We start from the raw sequence: 27,105 nt of genomic DNA, 5'->3' as shown, positions 1-27,105 counted from the left end.
TGCCTTAATTTAGTCTCAGGATAAGCTATCCGTACCAAAATAAAGTAGCTAAGTATATCTAGATGCTGATATTGATATTGAAATTGCATTGCAATGGTGGTAGCCTTACAAATAATTTTCCAGTGAAACTTGTTTGTTATTAGCATGTATATTTGCATGAGTTCACTTTGATTTTGTGCAGTTTAATAATTTTAATTCTGTATACTGGAAAGGAAGACCTTTTTGTATGTAGTTTAGTGTTGGAATTTTTTTTTTTTTTTTTTTTTTTTTGAGGCAGAGTTTCGCTCTCGTTGCCCAGGCTGGAGTGCAATGGCACAATCTCGACTCACCGCAACCTCTGCCTCCCAAGTTCAAGCGATTCTCCTGCCTCAGCCTTCCAAGTAGCTGGGATTACAGGCATCTGCCACCATGCCTAGCTAATTTTGTATTTATAGTAGAGACGGGGTTTTTCCATTTGGCCAGGCTGGTCTCAAACTTCTGACCTCAGATGATCTTCCCGCCTCAGCCTCCCAAAGTGCTGGGTTTGCAGGAGTGAGCCACCATGCCTGGCCTGGAATTTTTATAGACCTTTTTTCATATTTAGAAATAGACATAGAGAGACATTAATTATAATGAATTTTAATATGGACATCTATCCAGCTTGAAGTTTCTCACTAATGTTAGGTATTTCCTCAGGAGCCTTTCCTTTAAGTCCTATAGTTTTGTATTACTATGTAGATTTTTACTGCAGCTAAGAAATAAGGGAGTGGGACTGGGAAATTTGAATGAATGTGTTTGCTCTTTGGGAGAGAAAGGGCAGGAAGAAGTAAATATTATATTGGTTTGTTTATTTGCCTTCCTCTTACATAAGCCTGTCTTTTGAGGTTGTGTTTAAGTGGCTCACTAAAAATACTAAAGGAAACCAGCATTGATTCTATTATTGGTAGTTCTTACATAAAAATTTAGTCACATCAGAATATTTTTATATTGGTATTTTTATATATATATATATTTTTTTGTGTGTGTTACCTGGAAGTACTTTCTTTTTTTTTTTTTTTTTTAATTAATTTATTATTATTATACTTTAAGTTGTAGGGTACATGTGCATAACGTGCAGGTTTGTTACATATGTATACTTGTGCCATGTTGCTGTGCTGCACCCATCAACTCGTCATTTACATCAGGTATAACTCCCAATGCAATCCCTCCCCCCTCCCCCCCTCCCCATAGGCCCCGGTGTGTGATGTTCCCCTTCCTGAGTCCGAGTGATCTCATTGTTCAGTTCCCACCTATGAGTGAGAACATGCGGTGTTTGGTTTTCTGTTCTTGTGATAGTTTGCTAAGAATGATGGATTCCAGCTGCATCCAAGTCCCTACAAAGGACTCAAACTCATCCTTTTTTATGTCTGCATAGTATTCCATGGTGTATATGTGCCACATTTTCTTAATCCAATCTGTCACTGATGGACATTTGGGTTGATTCCAAGTCTTTGCTATTGTGAATAGTGCTGCAATAAACATACGTGTGCATGTGTCTTTATAGCAGCATAATTTATAATCCTTTGGGTATATACCCAGTAATGGGATGGCTGGGTCATATGGTACATCTAGTTCTAGATCCTTGAGGAATCGCCATACTGTTTTCCATAATGGTTGAACTAGTTTACAATCCCACCAACAGTGTAAAAGTGTTCCTATTTCTCCACATCCTCTCCAGCACCTGTTGTTTCCTGACTTTTTAATGATCGCCATTCTAACTGGTGTGAGATGGTATCTCATTGTGGTTTTGATTTGCATTTCTCTGATGGCCAGTGATGAGCATTTTTTCATGTGTCTGTTGGCTGTATGAATGTCTTCTTTTGAGAAATGTCTGTTCATATCCTTTGCCCACTTTTTGATGGGGTTGTTTGTTTTTTTGTTGTAAATTTGTTTGAGTTCTTTGTAGGTTCTGGATATTAGCCCTTTGTCAGATGAGTAGATTGCAAAAATTTTCTCCCATTCTGTAGGTTGCCTGTTCACTCTGATGGTAGTTTCTTTTGCTGTGCAGAAGCTCTTTAGTTTAATGAGATCCCATTTGTCAATTTTGGCTTTTGCTGCCATTGCTTTTGGTGTTTTAGACATGAAGTCTTTGCCCATGCCTATGTCCTGAATGGTACTACCTAGGTTTTCCTCTAGGATTTTTATGGTATTAGGTCTAACATTTAAGTCTCTAATCCATCTTGAATTAATTTTCGTATAAGGAGTAAGGAAAGGATCCAGTTTCAGCTTTCTACTTATGGCTAGCCAATTTTCCCAGCACCATTTATTAAATAGGGAATCCTTTCCCCATTTCTTGTTTCTCTCAGGTTTGTCAAAGATCAGATGGCTGTAGATGTGTGGTATTATTTCTGAGGACTCTGTTCTGTTCCATTGGTCTATATCTCTGTTTTGGTACCAGTACCATGCTGTTTTGGTTACTGTAGCCTTGTAGTATAGTTTGAAGTCGGGTAGCGTGATGCCTCCAGCTTTGTTCTTTTGACTTAGGATTGTCTTGGAGATGCGGGCTCTTTTTTGGTTCCATATGAACTTTAAAGCAGTTTTTTCCAATTCTGTGAAGAAACTCATTGGTAGCTTGATGGGGATGGCATTGAATCTATAAATTACCTTGGGCAGTATGGCCATTTTCACGATATTGATTCTTCCTATCCATGAGCATGGTATGTTCTTCCATTTGTTTGTGTCCTCTTTTATTTCACTGAGCAGTGGTTTGTAGTTCTCCTTGAAGAGGTCCTTTACATCCTTTGTAAGTTGGATTCCTAGGTATTTGATTCTCTTTGAAGCAATTGTGAATGGAAGTTCATTCCTGATTTGGCTCTCTGTTTGTCTGTTACTGGTGTATAAGAATGCTTGTGATTTTTGCACATTAATTTTGTATCCTGAGACTTTGCTGAAGTTGCTTATCAGCTTAAGGAGATTTTGGGCTGAGACAATGGGGTTTTCTAAATATACAATCATGTCATCTGCAAACAGGGACAATTTGACTTCTTCTTTTCCTAACTGAATACCCTTGATTTCTTTCTCTTGCCTGATTGCCCTAGCCAGAACTTCCAACACTATGTTGAATAGGAGTGGTGAGAGAGGGCATCCCTGTCTTGTGCCAGTTTTCAAAGGGAATTTTTCCAGTTTTTGCCCATTCAGTATGATATTGGCTGTGGGTTTGTCATAAATAGCTCTTATTATTTTGAGGTATGTTCCATCAATACCGAATTTATTGAGCGTTTTTAGCATGAAGGGCTGTTGAATTTTGTCAAAAGCCTTTTCTGCATCAATTGAGATAATCATGTGGTTCTTGTCTTTGGTTCTGTTTATATGCTGGATTATGTTTATTGATTTGCGAATGTTGAACCAGCCTTGCATCCCAGGGATGAAGCCCACTTGATCATGGTGGATAAGCTTTTTGATGTGTTGCTGAATCCGGTTTGCCAGTATTTTATTGAGGATTTTTGCATCGATGTTCATCAGGGATATTGGTCTAAAATTCTCTTTTTTTGTTGTGTCTCTGCCAGGCTTTGGTATCAGGATGATGTTGGCCTTATAAAATGAGTTAGGGAGGATTCCCTCTTTTTCTATTGATTGGAATAGTTTCAGAAGGAATGGTACCAACTCCTCCTTGTACCTCTGGTAGAATTCAGCTGTGAATCCACCTGGTCCTGGACTTTTTTTGGTTGGTAGGCTATTAATTGTTGCCTCAATTTCAGAGCCTGCTATTGGTCTATTCAGGGATTCAACTTCTTCCTGGTTTAGTCTTGGAAGAGTGTAAGTGTCCAGGAAATTATCCATTTCTTCTAGATTTTCTAGTTTATTTGTGTAGAGGTGTTTATAGTATTCTCTGATGGTAGTTTGTATTTCTGTGGGGTCGGTGGTGATATCCCCTTTATCATTTTTAATTGCGTCGATTTGATTCTTCTCTCTTTTCTTCTTTATTAGTCTGGCTAGTGGTCTGTCAATTTTGTTGATATTTCAAAAAACCAACTCCTGGATTCATTGATTTTTTGGAGGGTTTTTTGTGTCTCTATCTCCTTCAGTTCTGCTCTGATCTTAGTTATTTCTTGCCTTCTGCTAGCTTTCGAATGTGTTTGCTCTTGCTTCTCTAGTTCTTTTAATTGCGATGTTAGAGTGTCAATTTTAGATCTTTCCAGCTTTCTCTTGTGGGCATTTAGTGCTATAAATTTCCCTCTACACACTGCTTTAAATGTGTCCCAGAGATTCTGGTATGTTGTATCTTTGTTCTCATTGGTTTCAAAGAACATCTTTATTTCTGCCTTCATTTCGTTATGTACCCAGTAGTCATTCAGGAGCAGGTTGTTCAGTTTCCATGTAGTTGAGCGGTTTTGATTGAGTTTCTTAGTCCTGAGTTCTAGTTTGATTGCACTGTGGTCTGAGAGACAGTTTGTTATAATTTCTGTTCTTGTACATTTGCTGAGGAGTGCTTTACTTCCAATTACGTGGTCAATTTTGGAGTAAGTATGATGTGGTGCTGAGAAGAATGTATATTCTGTTGATTTGGGGTGGAGAGTTCTATAGATGTCTATTAGGTCTGCTTGCTGCAGAGATGAGTTCAATTCCTGGATATCCTTGTTAACTTTCTGTCTCGTTGATCTGTCTAATGTTGACAGTGGAGTGTTGAAGTCTCCCATTATTATTGTATGGGAGTCTAAGTCTCTTTGTAAGTCTCTAAGGACTTGCTTTATGAATCTGGGTGCTCCTGTATTGGGTGCATATATATTTAGGATAGTTAGCTCTTCCTGTTGAATTGATCCCTTTACCATTATGTAATGGCCTTCTTTGTCTCTTTTGATCTTTGATGGTTTAAAGTCTGTTTTATCAGAGACTAGTATTGCAACCCCTGCTTTTTTTTGTTCTCCATTTGCTTGGTAAATCTTCCTCCATCCCTTTATTTTGAGCCTATGTATGTCTCTGCATGTGAGATGGGTCTCCTGAATACAGCAGACTGATGGGTCTTGACTCTTTATCCAGTTTGCCAGTCTGTGTCTTTTAATTGGAGCATTTAGTCCATTTACATTTAAGGTTAATATTGTTATGTGTGAACTTGATCCTGCCATTATGATATTAACTGGTTATTTTGCTCGTTAGTTGATGCAGTTTCTTCCTAGCCTCGATGGTCTTTACATTTTGGCATGTTTTTGCAATGGCTGGTACCGGTTGTTCCTTTCCATGTTTAGAGTGCTTCCTTCAGGGTCTCTTGTAAGGCAGGCCTAGTGGTGACAAAATCTCTAAGCATTTGCTTATCTGTAAAGGATTTTATTTCTCCTTCACTTATGAAACTTAGTTTGGCTGGATATGAAATTCTGGGTTTAAAATTCTTTCCTTTAAGAATGTTGAATATTGGCCCCCACTCTCTTCTGGCTTGTAGAGTTTCTGCTGAGAGATCTGCTGTTAGTCTGATGGGCTTCCCTTTGTGGGTAACCCAACCTTTCTCTCTGGCTGCCCTTAAGATTTTTTCCTTCATTTCAACTTTGGTGAATCTGGCAATTATGTGTCTTGGAGTTGCTCTTCTCGAGGAGTATCTTTGTGGCGTTCTCTGTATTTCCTGGATTTGAATGTTGGCCTCCCCTACTAGGTTGGGGAAGTTCTCCTGGATGATATCCTGAAGAGTGTTTTCCAACTTGGTTCCATTTTCCCCCTCACTTTCAGGCACCCCAATCAGACGTAGATTTGGTCTTTTTACATAATCCCATACTTCTTGCAGGCTTTGTTCATTTCTTTTTCTTCTTTTTTCTTTTGGTTTCTCTTCTCGCTTCATTTCATTCATTTGATCCTCAATCGCTGATACTCTTTCTTCCAGTTGATCGAGTCGGTTACTGAAGCTTGTGCATTTGTCACGTATTTCTCGTGTCATGGTTTTCATCTCTTTCATTTCGTTTAGGACCTTCTCTGCATTAATTACTCTAGCCATCAATTCTTCCACTTTTTTTTCCAGATTTTTAGTTTCTTTGCGCTGGGTACGTAATTCCTCCTTTAGCTCTGAGAAATTTGATGGACTGAAGCCTTCTTCTCTCATCTCGTCAAAGTCATCTCCGTCCAGCTTTGATCCGTTGCTGGCGATGAGCTGCGCTCCTTTGCCGGGGGAGATGCGCTCTTATTTTTTGAATTTCCAGCTTTTCTGCCCTGCTTTTTCCCCATCTTTGTGGTTTTATCTGCCTCTGGTCTTTGATGATGGTGATGTACTGATGGGGTTTTGGTGTAGGTGTCCTTCCTGTTTGATAGTTTTCCTTCTAACAGTCAGGACCCTCAGCTGTAGGTCTGTTGGAGATTGCTTGAGGTCCACTCCAGACCCTGTTTGCCTGGGTATCAGCAGCAGAGGCTGCAGAAGATAGAATATTTCTGAACAGCGAGTGTGCCTGTCTGATTCTTGCTTTGGAAGCTTCCTCTCAGGGGTGTACTCCTCTCTGTGAGGTGTGGGGTGTCAGACTGCCCCTAGTGGGGGATGTCTCCCAGTTAGGCTACTCAGGGGTCAGGGACCCACTTGAGCAGGGAGTCTGTTCCTTCTCAGATCTCAACCTCCGTGTTGGGAGATCCACTGCTCTCTTCAAAGCTGTCAGACAGAGTCGTTTGCGTCTGCAGAGGTGTCTGCTGCATTTGTTTAGTTTACTGTGCCCTGTCTCCAGAGGTGGAGTCTACAGAGACAGGCAGGTTTCCTTGAGCTGCTGTGAGCTCCACCCAGTTGGAGCTTCCCAGCAGCTTTGTTTACCTACTTAAGCCTCAGCAATGGCGGGCGCCCCTCCCCCAGCCTCGCTGCTGCCTTGCCGGTAGATCACAGACTGCTGCGCTAGCAACGAGGGATGCTCCGTGGGTGTGGGACCCTCCCGGCCAGGTGTGGGATATGATCTCCTGGTGTGCCTGTTTGCTTAAAGCGCAGTATTGGGGTGGGAGTTACCCGATTTTCCAGGTGTTGTGTGTCTCAGTTCCCCTGGCTAGGAAAAGGGACTCCCTTCCCCCTTGCGCTTCCCAGGTGAGGCAATGCCTCGCCCTGCTTCAGCTCTCGCTGGTCGGGCTGCAGCAGCTGACCAGCACCGATCGTCCAGCACTCCCCAGTGAGATGAACCCAGTACCTCAGTTGAAAATGCAGAAATCACCGGTCTTCTGTGTCGCTCGAGCTGGGAGTTGGAGACTGGAGCTGCTCCTATTCGGCCATCTTGCTCCGCCCCCTGCTATATTGGTATTTTTATATTTTATATTGGTAGCAATGTGATACTTAAAAAACAGCAAACTTGACATTTTCTGATTATAAAAGTAACATGGATTCATGGTAAATTTGTAAAATGAAGAAAAGTATGAAAAAGATGTAAAAGGCCTTTCTAGAGAGAGCTAGAAAAATGGTAACATTTTGCTGTATTTTCTACAAATATGTATAAATTTCTTTGTATTAATTTGTGATCATATTGTATATGCCTTTGTATTCAGCTTTTAAAGCTTAGTATCATGTCCTAGACATTTTCTTATATTATGTGACCCTTTTAAGATAACTTGCATTTTTTTGTCCCTGGATTTACAATAAAAGACATCAAAATTACATCTGGCTTTAAAGATATTATTAGAGACATGAAGTAGATAAAGAAGATTTTTCTTTGGTGTATGAGGGAGGGTGGGGAATATGACTACAGTATTTACTGATGGGGATAGATAACATATTTTTCCTAATCCCACTCTTGAACATATTTAGTTAAAGGGAAAGAAAAAAACTTCTTTCCCTCTAGGATTTAAAACATGATTTTGGGACCAGCATATTGTTATATAAACCTGTATAATAACTTTATGAACAAAGTAAGGAATTTATAATAGATTGTATTTTCCTTCCTTCCTTCCTTCCGTCCGTCCGTCCGTCCGTCCGTCCGTCCATCCTTCCTTTTATGGAGTTTTAATCTTGCTTCCCAGGCTGGTGTGCAATGGCGCCATCTCAGCTCACTGCTGCAACTTCTGCCTCCCGGGTTCAAGTGATTCTTCTGCCTCAGTCTCCCTAGTAGCGGGAGTTACAGGCGGCCACAACCACGCCCAGCTGATTTTTTGTGTTTTTAGTAGAGATGGGGTTTCACTGTGTTGGCCAGGCTGGTCTCGAACTCCTGACCTCAGGTCATCTACCCACTTCAGCCTCCCAAAGTGCTGGGATTACAGGCATGAGCCACTTTGCCCGGCTCAATAAATTATATTTTCAAACTAACAAAATTACTTTAGATCTGCAGGTAACATTCTTTTAAAATATTTTATAGCTGAACTAGACCAAGCACAGTGGCTTATGCTTGTAATCCCAGCATCTTGGGAGGCCGAGGCGAACAGATCATTTGAGCCTAGGAGTTTGAGACCACCCTGGGCAACATGGTAGAACCCCATCTCTACAAAAAAATTTAAAATTAGTCAGGTGTGGGTGCAGCCCCAGCTGCTTGGGAGGCTGAGGTGGGAAGATTACTTGAGCCCAGGAGGTTGAAGCTACAGTGAGCCATGATTATACCACTGCATTCTAGCCTGGGTGACAGAGCAAGACCCTGTCTTAAAAAAATAAAGGTATGTGCCATAGTGACATGTTAAAGCAGTAATGATTATTTCCAAATAATGAAAGTCTTAAATATCAGATCAGCCTTGGTCTATAGATTATAAAAATAATGAATCAGTTTAGAAGTGTAGATATTATTTAAAAAATTTTTAAAAAGCATTTGTCATAGGTCAGTTTGGGTTATTAATGAATAGCTATAGTTTAAATACATAGTGAAGTGTTTCATATTATGTAAAAAGAATGTAAGTCTTTTCTTTCTGTCAGTCGCATGTATGTTTCCCATTAGTTTCTCCCACATACTAAAATCCTATGATAGTTACAGTCATTGCTTAATCCCCTGGAATGTGCCAGGCATTGTACAAGATTTTGGATAATCAAAGAAAGATGAAGCATGGACACTGTCCTTTAGAAGTTTGTAATTTAGAGGTAGCCATGATTACAGTATATTAAGTGTGACAGCAGAGGTTAGGAACAAACAGTAGAGTTTGAGCACAGGTGAAGGAAGCCCAAGATGAGTCGGAGGAGAGTAAATTTGGCTGGATTCTGAAGAATCAGTAGTGGGTTTCCAGGTACCTATGGTGTGGAAGGACATTGAAGACAGAGGTTATGGCTTGTGGAAAGGCATAAGGTCATTGAAATATGTTGTCTGTTGGAGAAAGAATAGGGTCTTCTGAGGCTGGGTCACAGGTGAATATGAGAGGAAAAGAAGGTAGAACCCAGAACTGAAAGTTTTAATATGTCTTGCAGCAAGTTTTACTTAATCCTGTAGATAAGAGGGAATATCACGTGTTTTTAAAGTAACAGTGACTAGAGAAAACTCCTTTGCAGTGAGGTGTTTTTTGTTGTTGTTGTTGTTTTTTGTTTTTTGTTTTTTTTTTTTTTTGAGACAGAGTCTTGCTCTGTCGCCCAGGCTGGAGTGCAGTGGTGCAATCTCAGCTCACTGCAAGCTCCACCTCCCGGGTTCTCGTGCCTCAGCCTCCCAAGTAGCTGGGACTACAGGCGCCCACCACCACGCCCGGCTAATTTTTTGTATTTTTAGTAGAGATGGGGTTTCACCATGTTAGCCAGGATGGTCTCGATCTCCTGACCTCGTGATCTGCCTGCCTCGGCTTCCCAAAGTGCTGGGATTATAGGCAGTGAGTTATTTTTTAAGCAAGTTGGACATCAGGAATAGGAAGAAACAAAGGGAGAAAAACCCAGTTTTGTATATCAAGGAAGGAACGATGAAAGCTAAACTAATTTGGTAAACAGCTTAAACAGAGATTTTAAGGTAGAATCTATAGGACATGTATGAATGGAGAAAATCAAAGATGAATCTGAAGTTACTAGACTGGGTGATAGAGAAATTGAAGTCATTTTTCTCTTTTGGCATGGGTTTATTCAGAGCCAATGCCATGTGCATATCTAAAGCCATATCTCTATATGGTATGGATTACTTAACAGTGTAGGCAAGGTTAAAAATTTAGACATGAAAAAAATTAGGCATGCTGGTAAATTAATGATAAAGTACTAAAGGAGTTCACCAGTTTGAAACTATGATCACACAGACTCACGGAATGTTAGCATTGGAAAGTCTTTCATGATCATCTATTGTGTTGGCATTTTCAAAGGAATTTTTAAAATAAATTATAGTAAATAATCTATAAACATTTTTGTCAAAGGAATCAGAAAGAGAACATCTAATTCTTTTTTAATATTATTATACTTTAAGTTCTGGGGTACGTGTGTGGAACATACAGGTTTGTTACATAGGTATACATGTGCCATGGTGGTTGGCTACACCCATCAACCCGTCATCTAGGTTTTAAGCCCTGCATGCATTAGGTATTTGTCCTAATGCTCTGCCTCCCCTTGTCCCCCACCTCCCAACAGGCCCTGGTGTGTGATGTTCCCCTCCCTGTGTCCATTAGTTCTCATAGTTCAACTCCCACTTATGAGTGAGAACATGCGGTGTTTGGTTTTCTTTTCATGTGTTAGTTTGCTGAGAATGATGGTTTCCAGCTTCATCCATGTCCCTGCAAAGGACATGAACTCATTATTTTTTATGGCTGCGTAGTATTCCATGGTATATATGTGCCACATTTCCTTTATCTAGTCTATCATTGATGGGCATTTGGGTTGGTTCCAAGTCTTTGCTATTGTAAATAGTGCTGCAGTAAACATACGTGTGCATGTGTCTTTATAGTAGAATGATTTATAATCCTTTGAGTATATACCCAGTAATGGGATAGCTGGGTCAAATGATATTTCTAGTTCTAGATCCTTGAGGAATCGCCACACTGTCTTTCACAATGGTTGAACTAATTTACACTCCCACTAATAGTGTAAAAGCGTCCCTATTTGTCCACATCCTCTCCAGAATCTGTTGTTTCCTGACGGGTTAATGAGAGAACATCTGATTCTTAAGAAACCTAGGCAAATCAAAAATCTGTATAATACAGTAAAGAAAAATTCAATTTAGAAGGGGCATAAGCAGATTTAACTAAGATTTCAAATGTACTTATTTCCTCATTTAAAATTTCTTCTCCTTCAATATTATAATTTCAGGTCTCTTAAAATAAGGACTGAATTAAAATACAGAAATTGTGTTTTCTTTCAGAAATCTCAAGTGTGCAGTGGCCAGATCTCAGCATGCAAGCTCCGCCTAAATTTTGCTGTACAGTTCCATTTATCAGTCCAGGATGGTCTCGATCTGCCCGTCTCGCAAGAGTTAGTAATTACATGACACAAGGGTCACTTTCTCTTAAATTTTCTGTACAGTTTCTTTGTGCAAGAGTTAGTAATTCATGACACAAGGGTCACTTTCTGCCTTTCTTTGCAGAGTTGATGACACTTACCAAACATCATCTGAATTCCTCAAGTATCATCCGTTCAGCTGCTGCCTTTGAGTTTCCCTTCTTGTCTGCCTGCTCTGCCTGGGCTCTAAAGGAATTTTTTAAAGAAAGCAACATATTTTTAGACTAACCAGTTGGTTAAGAAAATATAAGATAAAAAGCAATTATTGAAAGCATTGTTCAGTGTTCTATTTAATCACAGAAACATCTGCATATATTTGAAAAATAGTGACACACGTGAGACATTTAGTCTGCAGATAGTATATCACATGATGGTTAAGAGCTCAGGCTGTAGAGTCAGAACCCAGTTTGAATCCATAGCTTACTATTTTTAACTTTGGACAAGTTACCTACATATCAGTGCTTCAGTTTTCTCATCTGTAAAATATGAATGATATTAGTACCTAATTGATAGATCTGTCATATAGACTATAAATAAGTTAGTATATTTGAAGAGCCTAGAACAGAACCTAGCACATTGTAAGTAACATTTAAAGTGTTGGCTATTATCATGATGGTGCTATCTTGTGTAACCTATGCAGTAAATCAGAGACCTTTTACTTTTAAGTTTCTCTTCTGTTCTTAGATTCTTATTCTGGTGAATGACTGTTGGGACTTTTGAATAGATACTACTTTTAGAAATTTGTGTTCAGTTTTACCTCACCCTCTTTGAGATTTTTGCCCACCTCCTGCTGACACATACTTTGGAGATACTAATCCCTGAGCCACTGCGCCTGGCTTTTTAAAAATTTCTGTAGTTCTTGTTATTAAACACGAGGTCTGGTATGTACATGGATGAATAAATAATATAACATTTTCAAAATGGTTCATCCTTTTTTGTTTTGTTTTAAGAAATCTTTTCCAGGCCGGGCGCGGTGGCTCACGCCTGTAATCCCAGCACTTTGGGAGGCCGAGGCGGGCGGATCACAAGGTCAGGAGATCGAGACCACGGTGAAACCCCGTCTCTACTAAAAATACAAAAAATTAGCCGGGCGCGGTGGCGGGCGCCTGTAGTCCCAGCTACTCAGGAGGCTGAGGCAGGAGAATGGCGCCAGGAGGCGGAGCTTGCAGTGAGCCGAGATCGCGCCACTGTACTCCAGCCTGGGCGACAGAGCGAGACTCCGTCTCAAAAAAAAAAAAAAAAAAAAAAAAATCTTTTCCTACACTGAGATCTGCATTTCTTCTACACATTTTAAAGTTAGCCTTTTATATTCAGGTCCATAATTTACCTGGAATTAATTTTTCCTTTTTTTTTTTTTTTTGAGACAGTGTCTCACTCTGTTGCCCAGTCTGGGCATGCTGTGGCATGATCACAGCTTACTGCAGCCTTGACCTCCTGGGCTCAAGAGATCCTCCCACCTCAGCCTCCCGAGTAGCTGGGACCACCGGTACGTGCTACCACGTCCAGCTAATTTTTTTTTTTTTTTTGAGATGGAGTTTTGCTCTTGTTGCCCAGCCTGGAGTGCAGTGCATGATCTCGGCTCACTGCAACGTCTGCCTCCTGGGTTCAAGCGATTCTCCTGCCTCAAGCCTCCCAAGTAGCTGGGATTACAGGCATATGCCACCACGCCTGGACGCCAGGCTAATTTTTTTTTTTTTTTTTTTTTTTTTTTTTTTTTTTGCATTTTTAGTAGAGATGAGGTTTCTCCATGTTGGTCAGGCTGGTCTTGAACTCCTGACCTCACGTGATCCGCCTGCCTCGGCCTCCCAAAGTGCTGGGATTACAGATGTGAGCCACTGCATCTAGCCCATGTCTGGCTAATTTTTAAATATTTGTAGAGACAGATCTCATTATGTTGCCCAGGCTGATCTCAAACTCCTGGGCTCAAGCAATCCTCCTGCCTCAGCCTCCCGAAGTGCTGAGATTACAAGCGTGAACCATCCCACTTGACCTATAATTAAATTTTCTGTTTGCTGTCATTTGGAGATTCACTTGAAATTTTTTTTGCCATATGGGTATGCCTGGCATCATTTGCTGAATATTATTTTTTTTAGAGATGGGATCTTGCTCTGTTGACTAAGCTAGAGTGCAGTGGCGTGATCAGAATTCACTGCAGCCTCGAACTCCTGAACTCAGGCAATCCTCACACCTCTGCCTTCCAAGTAGCTGGGACTACAGGCATATGCCACTGCACCCAGCTACAATTCAGGGTTTTGAGTAGAGGAGTGACATGATCTGATACAGGTTTTTAACAGTAGCTGATGTGCTGAAATTCACTGAAAGGTAGCATGAGTGAAAGTAGGAATACCAATTAGAAGGCAAGAGAGAGAGAAGAATGACTTGGACCAAGTTTGGAAAAGGTGGTCAGTTTCTGGATATATTTTAAAGAAGGTTGCAACAGGATTTGCTGACAGATTAGAGATGAGAGGTGAAAGAAAGAGTCCAAGAAGATGCCTTGTGGGGTTTTTTTGACCAGAGAATCTGAGAGGGGAAAGATTGAGCTTAAAACAGATTTGTGGGGAAATTCCAGGAGTTCTATTTTCAACCTGTTAGCAAAGCCCATCACACGTCCAAGGACAGATTTGAGTTAGCAAATTGAATATCTAAATTTGGATTCTAAGAAAGATGTCCTCAAGTAAAGATTGTATTTAAAGCTGTTAAGTACCCTAGTCTCATCAACACGATATACTCAATAAGACTTTATTCTTTCTTAAGGCAGATTTAAAATTACTAACTTAACCCTCCCCTACCCACAAAGAAAATAAATATATTAATTTTATTGGATTTTAGGATCTTCAAGATGAAGTTCAAAGGGAGAATACTAATCTGCAAAAACTACAGGCCCAGAAACAGCAGGTACAGGAACTCCTTGATGAACTAGATGAGCAGAAAGCCCAGCTGGAGGAGCAACTCAAGGAAGTCAGAAAGAAATGTGCTGAGGAGGCCCAACTGGTAATGTCTGGCTATTTCCTGCTGCCTGCATCTATACGTTAGTTGCTTTTCCTGGCTTAAGATGAAAACATTCTCTACTTTTTGTTATTGGTGGTGGTAGTTGGCAATCTAGTCAGCATTTGGGTTCATGGGGGCGATGGAGCAAGGTTCATACAAAAATTACAGGCCTTCTTTAGAGGAAATAGGGCAGTTAATGAACTGGTTTTCCAAATTTTTGTTAGAAAATACATACCTATACCTTCAACTCTCCTCTATCCCTCCACCAGTTAGCCTTCTCTATGAAAACCATACATCAAAAAACATCATAATTGGCCGGGCACAGTGGCTCACACCTGTAATCCCAGCAGTTTGGGAGTCTGGGGCGGGGGAAATTGCTGGAGCCCAGGAGTTGGAGACCAGCCTGGGAAACATGGAGAAATCCTATCTCTACAAAAAATATGAAAGGTGGCTGGGCGCAGTGGCTCATGCCTGTAATCCCAGCACCTTGGGAGGCCGAGGCGGGCAGATCATGAGGTTAGGAGATCGAGACCACGGTGAAACCCGTCTCTACTAAAATTACAAAAAATTAGCCGGGCGCGGTGGCAGGCGCCTGTAGTCCCAGCTACTCAGGAGGCTGAGCCAGGAGAATGGCTTGAACCCGGGAGGTGGAGCTTGCAGTGAGCCGAGATCACACCACTGCACTCCAGCCTGGGCAACAGAGCAAGACTCCGTCTCAAAAAAAAAAAATTTTTTTTTTGAAAGCCAGGTGTGGTGGCCCACATCTGTAATCCCACTTACTTGAGAGGCTAAGGTGAGAGGATCACCTGAGCCTGGGAAAGTTGAGCCTGAAGTGAACTGTGATCGTGCCACTGCACTCCAGCCTGGGTGACAGAGTGAGACTGTCTCAAAGAAATAAAACAACAACAACAATAAAACACCATAATAGGCCTACGTATGGCTGGGCATGCTCCTATAGTCCCACCTACTCAGGAGGATCACTTGAGCCCAGGAGTTTGAATCCAGCCTGGGCAACATAGCAAGACTCTCTCTCTCTCAAAAATTAAATAAATTGTTTGCTATTGCTGTCAAAAACAAACAAACAAACAAAAACCCCACCAAAATAGTAAAGTAAACTAAACAAATAAATGTATTGCATTTTGGAACATTTCAGTGACATCTCTTCTTTTAATCCCCATTTCTTCTCATTCACTTTCACATTATAGATCTCTTCTCTGAAAGCTGAATTAACTAGTCAGGAATCACAGATCTCCACTTATGAAGAAGAATTGGCAAAAGCTAGAGAAGAGCTGAGCCGTCTACAGCAGGAAACAGCAGAATTGGAGGAGAGTGTAGAGTCAGGGAAGGCTCAACTGGAACCTCTTCAGCAGCACCTACAAGATTCACAACAGGAAATTAGTTCAGTAAGTCTTTGTAAAGCAGGAAATATACTCGAATGGATCCTCTGTATCCTTTAGTCAGTTATACTTTCCAACTTCTGCTCCTTCAACCTCTTGCCTAGTTTACTGTTCATTTTTCAGTCATTTTATACAATAGGTTTTTTTTGTTGTTGTTACCTGTTGTATATTGAAACTATCATACATCTTGTGTGTCTATCTGATGATTATCATTGGAGTAGTGATTAAGAGTGTGGACTTTGGCCGGGCGCGGTGGCTCAAGCCTGTAATCCCAGCACTTTGGGAGGCCGAGACGGGCGGATCACGAGGTCAGGAGATCAAGACCATCCTGGCTAACACGGTGAAACCCCGTCTCTACTAAAAAATACAAAAAACTAGCCGGGTGAGGTGGCGGGCGCCTGTAGTCCCAGCTACTCGGGAGGCTGAGGCAGGAGAATGGTCTAAACCCGGGAGGCGGAGCTTGCAGTGAGCTGAGATCCGGCCACTGCACCCCAGCCTGGGCGACAGAGCAAGACTCTGTCTCAAAAAAAAAAAAAAAAAAAAAAAAAAGAGTGTGGACTTTGTGGCTGGATGGTCTAGGTTTAAGTACTGTTCTGCCACTTACTAGCTAAATCACCTTAGTATCAGAGTCTTCATCTTCAAAATTGGAGGATTAATAAATACCCTACCCCTTAAGGCCACTATGAGGATTAATGAGGCAAAGCCTGTAAGACATTTTAGCATGGTGCTTGGTATATAAATGCTCAATAAGTGTTGCTTATTTTATAAACAATAACCTAGTTTCTTCTGTTTTGTGATTCTAATTTTGAATTCACATTTACTAATTTGGAAACTTGTTTCTTAAGGAAATTGTTCCTTCTGTAGATAAATGTGCAGTGTTATAGTTGGTCTTATGTATAGATCCTTTGCTTTTTTATTTCCAGGTTTCCCTACATGAAGACTAATGTTTTAGTGAATGATGAGCTAGTTAGGGCTGGGCATTGTGGCCCATGCCTGTAATCCCAGCACTTTGGGAGGGTGAGGCAGCGGATCACTTGAGGCCGGGATTTTGAGACCATCCCTGCCAACATGACCAAACTCTGTTTCTACCTGGATAAAAATGACCACTTTTAGGTCAGAAAGTGCCAGAAAGTGAGAAATTTAGATTCATCTTAAAGCTTTGGGGGATTTATCCTACTACAGTGAACAGCCATTGAAGAATTTTTGTATCAGCTAAGATACAAAAATTAGCTGGACATGGTGGTACCTGCCTGTAATCCCAGCTGCTTGGGAGGCTGAGGCACGAGAATCGCTTGAGCCTGGGAGGCCGAGGTTGCATTGAGCTCAGATCACACCACTGCACTCCACCCTGGGCAACAGAGTGAGAATCTGTCTCAAAAAATAAAAACTAAAAAAAAAAAAAAGGATGATTAGACAGAAACACAGAGATCATGGAGTCCATTTCTTTCATTATGAATTTGAAAAAATTAAAGCCAAGGAAGTTCAAGTAACTTTCTCATGGTTACATATCCTTGAAAAGGGCTACATCTGAAATCCAGTTCTTCTAAAATCCAGTCCAGTGTGCTCAGTTATTACAGAATGAAGTCCTTCACTTTTGTGCTTCCTTACCCCCTGTTATCTGGCAGCTGAGTACCTACCTACTCATTCATCATGCAAGATATACCTTAAATTCTTACTTCTTTATGGTATTCTCTGCATTCTGCTTTTGTTGGACTTTGTATTTTATTATAGCAGTAATAAGATTTTTCCCTGCATATTTGCTTATATGTCTGTCTCTCCTAGCAGACTGATGGTTTTGGTCCAGGGACTTACACATTTTAAAAAATCCCTATCATTTAGCACAGTTCTTGTCCTAATGTAGGTACTCAATAAACAGGTAACCTGAAAGAGTTGTAGTGAGAATGCTGCCAGATGAATGGGTATTCTTTAAACCGTTTCCTTTTTTTGAATTTCTTTAAAAAAAGGAATACTTATTGTCAGAAATTACTGAATCCTTCCTCTAAGTCATGTAGCATTCCCAGAGGATTCTTCTTAAAGGAAACAAATGTATCCTAGACCAAGTCTATGGGTATAACCATTTTTATTTTATTTATTTTTTTGAGGCAGGGTCTCATTCTGTCACTCTGGAGTGTAGTGGTGTGATCATGGCTCACTGCAGCCTTGACCTCTGGGCTCAAGTGATCCTCCCTTCTCAGCCTCCTGAGTAACTGGGACTACAGGTGCACTCCACCATGCCCAGCTAATTTTTATATTTCTTGTAGAAATGAGGTTTCACCGTGTTGCTCAGGCTGGTCTTGAACTCCTGGGCTGAAGCAGTCCTCCTGCCTCAGTTTCCCAAAGTGTTGAGATTATAGGCAAGAGCTGCCACACCTAGCCCATCTGGAAATGGAGGAGGGCATTTTTATGTTACATGTCTTTTGAGTAATAAATTCTGTTCTCTATTCCCGCTTTGTGTTGGCAGATGCAAATGAAACTGATGGAAATGAAAGATTTGGAAAATCATAATAATACGTTAAATTGGTGCAGTAGCCCACACAGCATTCTTGTAAATGGAGCTACAGATTATTGCAGCCTCAGCACCAGCAGCAGTGAAACAGCCAACCTTAATGAACATGCTGAAGGCCAGAGCAACCTAGAGTCTGAGCCCATACACCAGGAATCTCCAGTGAGTCTAATACTTTGGTAACTTTCATAATCAACTTCCTTGTGCAGATCCAAGTTTCATTGGCATTATATCTAATATAAATACATGGCCTTGCCTCATGTGAGAACAATTGAGATTTCCTTTTTAGAGGCAGAGAGTGAGTCCTAATCCAAACAATTGTACATTTTAACTAGTATAGTATAAAAAGATAACTTCAGCTGTTTTTTTTTTTTTTCAGAGACGGAGTTTTGCTCTTGTTGCCCAGGCTGGAGTGCAGTGGCGTGATCTTGGCTTACTGCAACCTCCGCCTCTCGGGTTCAAGTGATTCTCCTGCCTCAGCCTGCTGAGTAGCTGGGATTACAGTCTTATGCCACCACACCCAGCTAATGTTTTGTATTTTTAGTAGAGATGGGGTTTCATCATGTTGGCCAGCCTGGTTTTGAATTCCTGACCTCAAGTGACCCACCTGCCTTGGCCTCCCAAAGTGCAGGGATTACAGGCGTGAGCCACCATGCCCAGCCAGCTAATTTATTTTTTATAGAGCCTGTTTTTAAAACACTTGTTCCGTAGAGTAAAACTTTTTTTTAAGTACCTCACCCAAAACTATAATAATTTTTATTACATAGTGTTAAGGACATTCATTTACCAATTATTTGGAGAGTACCAACTATGTGCAAGAGTGCTGTATTACATAAGAGCTACAGAGACAAGAGACCTCAATCTTTCCTCCAAGCAGCGTATAGTGTAGTAGTGTAACACTGTGTTAGAGGGCTGTGCTAAAGGAAGCACAGAATTTTTAGATCGGACAGTTTGGAGGGGGTTCATAAAGATTTTGTTGGAAAAAGCTTTGCAAGTGAGCTTTGACAAGTGAGAAAGGGTTAAGCAAAGAAGAGGAGGATACATTCCTGCCAGAGAAAACAGTATTATATAGGTACAAGGTGGAAGAATACATGCAGCACAGAATCTTGAGAAGTTCTGAAGGATATCTTGTGATGATTGGTATTGGTAAGAGATGAGGCGCTCCTAGTAGGCATCTGCATTACCTCTGGTGCTTATCAAAGTATAGGTGATTCCCCAAACTTGCTGAACTAGTTTCTGGGATAGAAACTAGTTTCTGGGATAGAGCCAGATACATGTATTTTAAAAACACATTCTATGGGTGATTGTCATGTGTACCTGGATAAAAATGACCACTTTTAGGTCAGAAAGTGCCAGAAAGTGAGAAATTTAGATTCATCTTAAAGCTTTGGGGGATTTATCCTACTACAGTGAACAGCCATTGAAGAATTTTGAGCAAGAAGTGATGTGATTAACTTAGAAATGTGGAAAACGAATTAGAGAGTAAGACTGTAGAAGGGATAATAAGAAGAATAGAAGTTTGAGAGGTATTAAAAGTGAAAAGTTAACAGACTCGATTTTATCTACACAGTACAGTCACGTATGGATTATACAACATTCTTTCAATTGCAAAAGGCAGATTACTAGGTTATCCTTCAAATAGATAAGGGTGGTATAAAATAGATATTGCCCCTGCTATTTTTTTTTTTTTTTTTTTTTTTTTTTTTGAGACTGAGTCTCGCTCTGTGGGCCAGGCTGGAGTGCAGTGGCGTGGTCTCGGCTCACTGCAACCTCTGCCTCCCAAGTTCAAGCTATTCTGCTGCCTCAGCCTCCTGAGCAGCTGGGAATACAGACGCGTGCCACCACGCCTGGCTAATTTTTTGCATTTTTAGTAGAGACAGGGTTTCACCGTGTTAGCCAGGATGGTCTCGATCTCCTGACCTCGTGATCTGCCTGCCTCGGCCTCCCATAGCATTGGGATTACAGGTGTGAGCCACTGCACCCAGTCTGCCCCTACTGCTTCTTAAGTCTTTCACCCACTCGTCTAAATGAAGAAGACAATGGGAAGCCATTGAAGAATTTTAACCAGAAGGGTCATGATCACATCCAAATCTTAGAGCTATTAGTTTGGCTACAATAAGGAGAAGAGATTGGAAATGCACATATTGCAGGCAGGAAAGCAGTTGGAAGGAAGACTGCTAGAGTAATTGGAACCAAAGATAATAATACTGTAAGTGACTGACAGTGACAGTGAGGATGGAGAAGAAGGCAAGGATTTGAAAAAGAGGTAAGAGGTAGACTGAGCAAGACTTGGAGTCTTATTCTAACTGAGGATTAAAGATGACCTGAAGGTTTCTGACATGAATGACTTTGATGCTTGATGACACCATTTCCTAAAAAAGATTATAGGAGAAATTATTTGATGAATATGTTCTACTTGTCTTTTTATTTTTAAATAATTTTTGGTTATCTTTAGTCAGTTGTCTCTGCCAAGTCAAAAAGTATATTGTTAATCTACTTGCATTAATATTTTGTAGGCAAGAAGTAGTCCTGAACTACTGCCTTCTGGTGTGACTGATGAAAATGAGGTGACTACAGCTGTTACTGAAAAAGTTTGTTCTGAACTCGATAATAACAGACATTCAAAAGAGGTAAAAATAATTTTATATTAACATTGGAGACTCATAAGGGTGGAAGGACAGGAGGAGGTGAATTATCAGACATTAATTAATGGGTACAATATACATTATTCAGATGACAGATACATCAAAAGCCCCGACTTTACCATTAGGCAATATAGTGATGTAACAGAATTCCACTTGGACCCCTTGAATTTATACATATAAAATAAATAAATAATAAATAAATGTTCTTAATAGCTGGATGTGGTGGCAAGTGCCTGTAGTCCCAACTACTCAGGAGGCTGAAGTAGGTGGATTGCTTGAGCCTGAGCTGGTGGCACTGGCAACATAGAGAGACCTTATCTCTAAAAATTAAATGATATATTTTAAAAATGTCCTTATCACTGTTTTCCTTAGATGAATTATACACTATTTTAGGTGAAGGAAAGAGAAACGTGTTAAATGTACTTTATGACTAGAGAAATATTTTGTTACATTACCATCAGTTGATTTTTCTTTTGTTTTCGAGACTAAGTTTTACTTTGTCGCCCAGGCTTGAGTGCAGTGGCGCGATCTCGGCTCACTGCAACCTCCACCTCCCAGGTTCAAGCGATTCTCCTGCCTCAGCCTCCCAAGTAGCTGGGACTACAGGCATGTGCCACCACGCCCAGCTAATTTTTGTATTTTTGGTAGAGACGGGGTTTCACCATGTTGGCCAGGATGGTCTCTCTCTCTTGACCTTGTGATCCACCCACATCAGCCTCCCAAAGTGCTGGGATTACACGTGTGAGCCACTGTGCCCGGCCCATCAGTTGATTTTTCAAAGCATGTGTATGACCTGAATATATGTTATTTTATTTTAAAATGTTACCTTTTAAAACTTTGGTTTCTAAAAAAAAATTTTAATTAAAAATTATTTTTAGGAAGATCCATTTAATGTAGACTCAAGTTCGCTGACAGATCCAGTTGCAGATACAAACTTGGATTTTTTCCAGTCTGACCCTTTCGTTGGCAGTAAGTACTCTTTTTTTTTTCTATTATAGTTTTACCCAAAAAAAGGCTTTGTAATATATAAACTAAGGATTAAGGCTTTGGTTTCAATAGCCTACCAACTCAGTCTGTCACCCAGGCTGGAGTGCAGTGGCACAATCTCGGCTCACTGCAACCTCCACCTCCTGGGTTCAAGCAATTCTCCTGTCTCAGCCTCTTGAGTACCTGGGGCTACAGGCGCCCACCACCACACCCGGCTAACTTTATGTATGTATGTATGTATGTATGTATGTATGTATGTATGTATGTATTTAGAGATGGAGTCTCGCTCTTTTGCCAGGCTGGAGTGCAGTGGCACAATCTTGACTCACTGCAACCTCTGCCTCCCGGATTCAAGTGATTCTCCTGCCTCAGCCTCCCGAGTAGTTGGGATTACGGGCGCCTGCCACCACACCCAGCTAATTTTTGTATTTTTAGTAGAGGCGGGGTTTCACCATGTTGGCCAGGATGGTCTCCATCTCTTGACCTCATGATCTGCCTACTTTGGCCTCCCAAAGTGCTGGGATTACAGGCGTGAGCCACCACGTCCGGCCTAATTTTTGTATTTTAGTAGAGACTGGGTTTCACCATTTTGACCAGGCTGGTCTTGAACTCCTGACCTCAGGTGATCCACCTGCCTCAGCCTTCTAAAGTGCTGGGATTACAGGCGTGAGCCACTGCGCCTGGCCTGCTTTGTATTTTCCTGCTGACTAATGTTGAACATCTTTCTAGATGCTTATTGGCCATTTGTATGTCTTCTTTGGAAAAGTGTTTATTCAATTTTGGTGAAGTCCAATTATCTATTTTTTCTTCTATCACTTGTGCTTTTGGTGTCATCTACAAAACTATTACCTTAGTCACAAAGATTTAATGCTCTCTTTGTCTAAGAGTTTTATAGTTTTGCTGTTACAGTTAGATCTTTGATCCATTTTGAGTTTATTTTTGTATGTGATGTGAGATAGGGGTCAAGCTTCATTCTTTTGCATGTGGATATCCAGTTGTCCTAACACCATTTGTTGAAAAGACTGTCCTTTGTCCATTTTGTGTTCTTGATACTCTTTTCAAAAATCAAATGACCATAAATGTAAGGATTTATTTCTGGACTCTTCAGTCCTGTAAGAATTTTTTTTTTTTCCCCCGCTTCAGTAAAGCTCAGTATCTTTATTTCTGAACTGGTGATAATAACACCCTCCCAGTACTCTTGTGAAGAGTAGAGGTTTTGTTAGTAAAATTTTGGCTGTAACATCTTCCCCTCCATCTGTAACCTCAACTTGTGATCAAGGTAAGTATAGTTGGCTGTACATTTAATAAGGTCAATGACATTCCTTATTTTATCTACTTTGAAGTGAAGTTATTGAAATAAACTTTGCTTTGCTTTTGTTTTAAAGTTACCCTTTAAGTAACGGTGTCATCACAGTAAATACTGTTATTTGGATTTCTTTCTGTTTATTTTATCACAGGTGATCCTTTCAAGGATGATCCTTTTGGAAAAATCGGTCAGTATCTTACTGAGTTTCATCTTAGCTTTCATTCATTTCCGGTTAATAATAAACTTACGTTATTTGGGTCTGAAACTGAAGCCCCAGTAAGATACTCTATGTGCCTGGCATTTTCAGAAAGAAAGTAGTAAATTCTTGAGATTTTGCTTAATAAATTGTTGCTTTACTTTTACTTCTCCTTTTTTTTTTTTTTTTTTTTTCTGGTGTTTTTTGTTTCTGAGACAGGGTCTTATTCTGTCACCCAGGCTGCAATTCAGTGGTGTGATCATGGCTCACTGCAGCCTTGACTTCCTGGGCTCAACTAGTCCTCCTGCCTCAGCCTCCTGAGTACCTAGGTCTACAGGCTCATGCCAGCACACCTGACTGATTTTTTTAAAAATTTTTTGTGGAGACAGGGTCTCACTGTGTTGCCCAGGTTGATCTAAACTCCTGGGCTCAAGCAGTCCTCCTACCTCAGCCTCCCAAAGTGCTGGGATTACAGACAGGCATGAGCCACTATGCCCAGTAGCTTTACCTTTTTAAAAATGACATTAGTGTTTACACTTTGGTGCTTTTAATATTTATTCTGATTCCTCCTTACTAACTAAAGGTTTGGTGAACATAATGATCTATACTACTTCGGGATTTAGAATATAATTTTGTTTTCCTATGATTATAGCCCACACATGTGATTAGAGGAAGAGGATCTTGAAGAATTACTAAAACACCAGGCTTTTTAAGATACTCTTTTTCTGGGAATTTTCATTAGAATAATGCAAATCTTGTTTACCGTTTAGTTTTTGCATCCCAAACCTGTTCTAAACTATTGGCTGTTAGCTTTGAGCTCAGAGAGAAAAATACATTTAGAAGTTTTTATTGTGTTTTCTTTAGTTATGATAGCGTAGAATAAGGAAACTTAAAATTGGATCCCTTGAAATTATATGTTAATTTTAAAAAATAAGTTTATTAGGTGAAAGGTTCTATATCTTTTATCAAAATTGCAAAGGAGTCTGTGAAATAAAAAATAGTCAGCTTAGATTCTACAGCATTTCAAACTGTCTTTTTGGGGTTTTTTTTGAGACAGTCTTGCTCTGTTGCCCAGGCTAGAGTACAAGTAGTGTGATCTTAACTCACTGCAACCTCCACCTCCCATGCTGAAGTAATTATTCTCATGCCTCAGCCTCCTGAATAGCCGGGATTACAGGCGCGCACCACCATGCCTGGCTAATTTTTGTGTTTTTAGTAGAGGCAGGGTTTCACCATGTTAGCCAGGCTGGTGTTAAACTCCTGAGCTCAAGTGATCCGTCCACCTCAACCTACCAAAGTGCTGGAATTACAGGTGTAAGCCACTGCACCCAGCCCAAACTGTCTTTTTGTTTGTTGATTTTTGTTGGTTTGTTTTTGAGACAGGGTCTCACTGTCACCCAGGCTGGAGTGGAGTGGCAGGTCTTTGCTCACTGCAGCCTCTGCCTCCCATGTTCAAGTGATTCTCCCACCTCAGCCTCCCGAGTAGCTGGGACTGTAGGTACGCACCACCACTCCTGGCTAATTTTTGTATTTTTTAGTAGAGAGGAGGTTTTGCCATGTTGGCCAGGCTGGTCTTGAACTCCTGATCTCAAGTGATCTGCCTGCCTCAGCCTCCCAAAGTGGTGGGATTACAGGTGTGAGCCATTGCACCTGGCCCCAAACTATCTTTTAATTAAGGCACTGATCATACCTTCAAGTGATGGGAAATTTAGTGCAATAATTTTTTTTGTCTCTTATATTCATGCCTTATTTTTTTAGATCCATTTGGTGGTGATCCTTTCAAAGGTTCAGATCCATTTGCATCAGACTGTTTCTTCAGGCAATCTACTGATCCTTTTGCCACTTCAAGCACTGACCCTTTCAGTGCAGCCAACAATAGCAATATTACATCGGTAAGTGGGAGAATTAAAAACTGTTAAGTTAAATGGATAAGTGTCCTAAGCAAGTTTCTTGAAATACATAGTGATGAAAGAACCCTCATTTAGATTACTTCTAATGGGCCATATAAGAATTTCAGTCGCATCCCAATTCATTTAGTTTTTGGTTCAGACTGGTATTTCATAGTTTGGTTACCCACTGGAATTAACTGGAATGACTGAACAGGGTCCAAAAGTGATGTTCATCTTTCAAGAGACTAAATCTTATCCTATTGAGGATACTAACAATGATTGGAAATTTATAAGCCAATCTTATATAAAACTTTTCTGAAATGTTTGGTATATTATTGAAATAATGAAAATTACTTTAAAAGAACTTTAGAAAAATAAAATCATTTATGTTATTTCGTAGACACATCTGGAATGTTAATTCTGCAAAGTACAAATTCTTATTAAATGTCAAGCTGTCTTGAGAACATACATACCTACACAATCACTATTTAATAACCACATGCCTGATCCAGGTACTGGTGTGTGCTTTACATTCGTTGTTTCTAATATTTACATCAATTTTGCAAAGTAGGTGTTGATATCCCTATTTTAAAAATAAGGACACTGGGATTAGAAAAATTAACATGTTTAAGGTCCTATAGCTAGTTGCTCTTTTATCTGGAGGCTTTAAAAAAATCTTCATATTGTGGATATTTAGAAATACTTAAACGAGAATAATGTAATGAAATATTTTAACAAGCTTTCATGCATCCATTACCCAATGTCAATAATTAGGAATGGTTTTGCTGGTTTTTGGTTTTGCTTTTTAATTTGTTTTAAGACTTCGTTTTTGAGATGGGTGGTTTCACGTGTGTAGGTAAACTGAACCTATAAAGGACCAGTTAATTGAGAGGCATTTGAAGCAAAAATTTTATCTTCTAGTACTCTTAGATTAAGAATTTTTCCTTTAAAATGTAATTGATTATTTTAAAGATAATAGATTTTGTATTATTGAAAGTTGCATCTTTTCTATATTCAGTAAAGAGCTGCCTGGCTAAGAACTGGTATTTTCCATTGAATGAAAACTGGACAGATACCTTCGTAACTGAATATTTTTGGTTTCCCCGGGCTACCGGATACTCTGTTTTCCTATAGCGCTTAGTTTGCAGTGTGGACCCATTTGCCAAATTCTTCTAAAGTTGCTGCTACCGGAATTCTTCTCTTCTTAACCTTCTTATTCTAGCCTCTCATTCTCCTATGATCTAAAGAGCAAGAAAGCTAAATCAGCTCTTCTAATTTAAAAATGAATACATTCCTCTTGTCCTGTCCCCCATGAGATTTTTCTACCGTTTGTTTTACAGACTTTTTGTTCCCAGTTTTCTACAGGTATATTGTCCTTGCTTACAGCTTGTAATTTCACCATTCAAAACAAAACAAAAAACCAAATTGGCAATATTATAATAGCTGCAGCTTATCTAATTTCCTCTATGTGCCAGGGATGGTGCCAAGCTCTTTATATGCATTGTCTCGTTTAATTTTCACAGCAATCGTATGAGGTTTACATATGTTAAGTTGAGGCCAGGTGTGGTGGCTCCCACCTCTAATTCCAGCACTTTAGGAGGCCAAGGCAGGAGGATCACTTGAGGCAAGTAGTTCACAATCAGCCTGGACAACAAAGCGAGACACTGTCTCTACAAAAAAATTAAAATATTAGTCAGGTGTGATAGCATGCACCTATAATCCCAGCTACTTGAGAGACTGAGGTGGGAGGATTGTGTGAGCTAAGGAAGTCAAGGCAACAGTGAGCCATGATTGCACTACAGCACTCCAGCTTGGGTGACAGAGTGAGATCTTGTCTCAATTAAAAAAAAAAAAAAAAAAAGATTAAGTTGGTAGTAAGTTAATTAGTGGTAGAACTAGACTCAAACTCTGTTCTGTGTAACCAAAATCTA

General features: G+C 40.2%; 1 protein-coding gene across 3 annotated transcripts in view; it reads left to right on the top strand.

Moving 5' to 3' along the window:
• The window catches only part of EPS15 (epidermal growth factor receptor pathway substrate 15), a 167,694-nt gene that overhangs the window by 109,552 nt on the left and 31,037 nt on the right, over nucleotides 1–27,105 (top strand). For all 3 annotated transcript variants that reach the window (XM_050750498.1, XM_050750663.1, XM_050750585.1), the window contains 7 exons: nucleotides 14,093–14,254; nucleotides 15,457–15,654; nucleotides 18,110–18,313; nucleotides 20,668–20,781; nucleotides 21,675–21,765; nucleotides 23,241–23,276; nucleotides 25,044–25,177. In XM_050750498.1, the coding sequence (XP_050606455.1) occupies nucleotides 14,093–14,254; nucleotides 15,457–15,654; nucleotides 18,110–18,313; nucleotides 20,668–20,781; nucleotides 21,675–21,765; nucleotides 23,241–23,276; nucleotides 25,044–25,177 (939 nt within the window). The remainder of the gene's footprint in view (nucleotides 1–14,092; nucleotides 14,255–15,456; nucleotides 15,655–18,109; nucleotides 18,314–20,667; nucleotides 20,782–21,674; nucleotides 21,766–23,240; nucleotides 23,277–25,043; nucleotides 25,178–27,105) is intronic.

The sequence above is a fragment of the Macaca thibetana genome, chromosome 1 (assembly GCF_024542745.1).
Source record: "Macaca thibetana thibetana isolate TM-01 chromosome 1, ASM2454274v1, whole genome shotgun sequence".
In the NCBI taxonomy this organism is placed as follows: domain Eukaryota; kingdom Metazoa; phylum Chordata; class Mammalia; order Primates; family Cercopithecidae; genus Macaca; species Macaca thibetana.
This window is presented reverse-complemented; position numbering and strand designations above follow the sequence as displayed.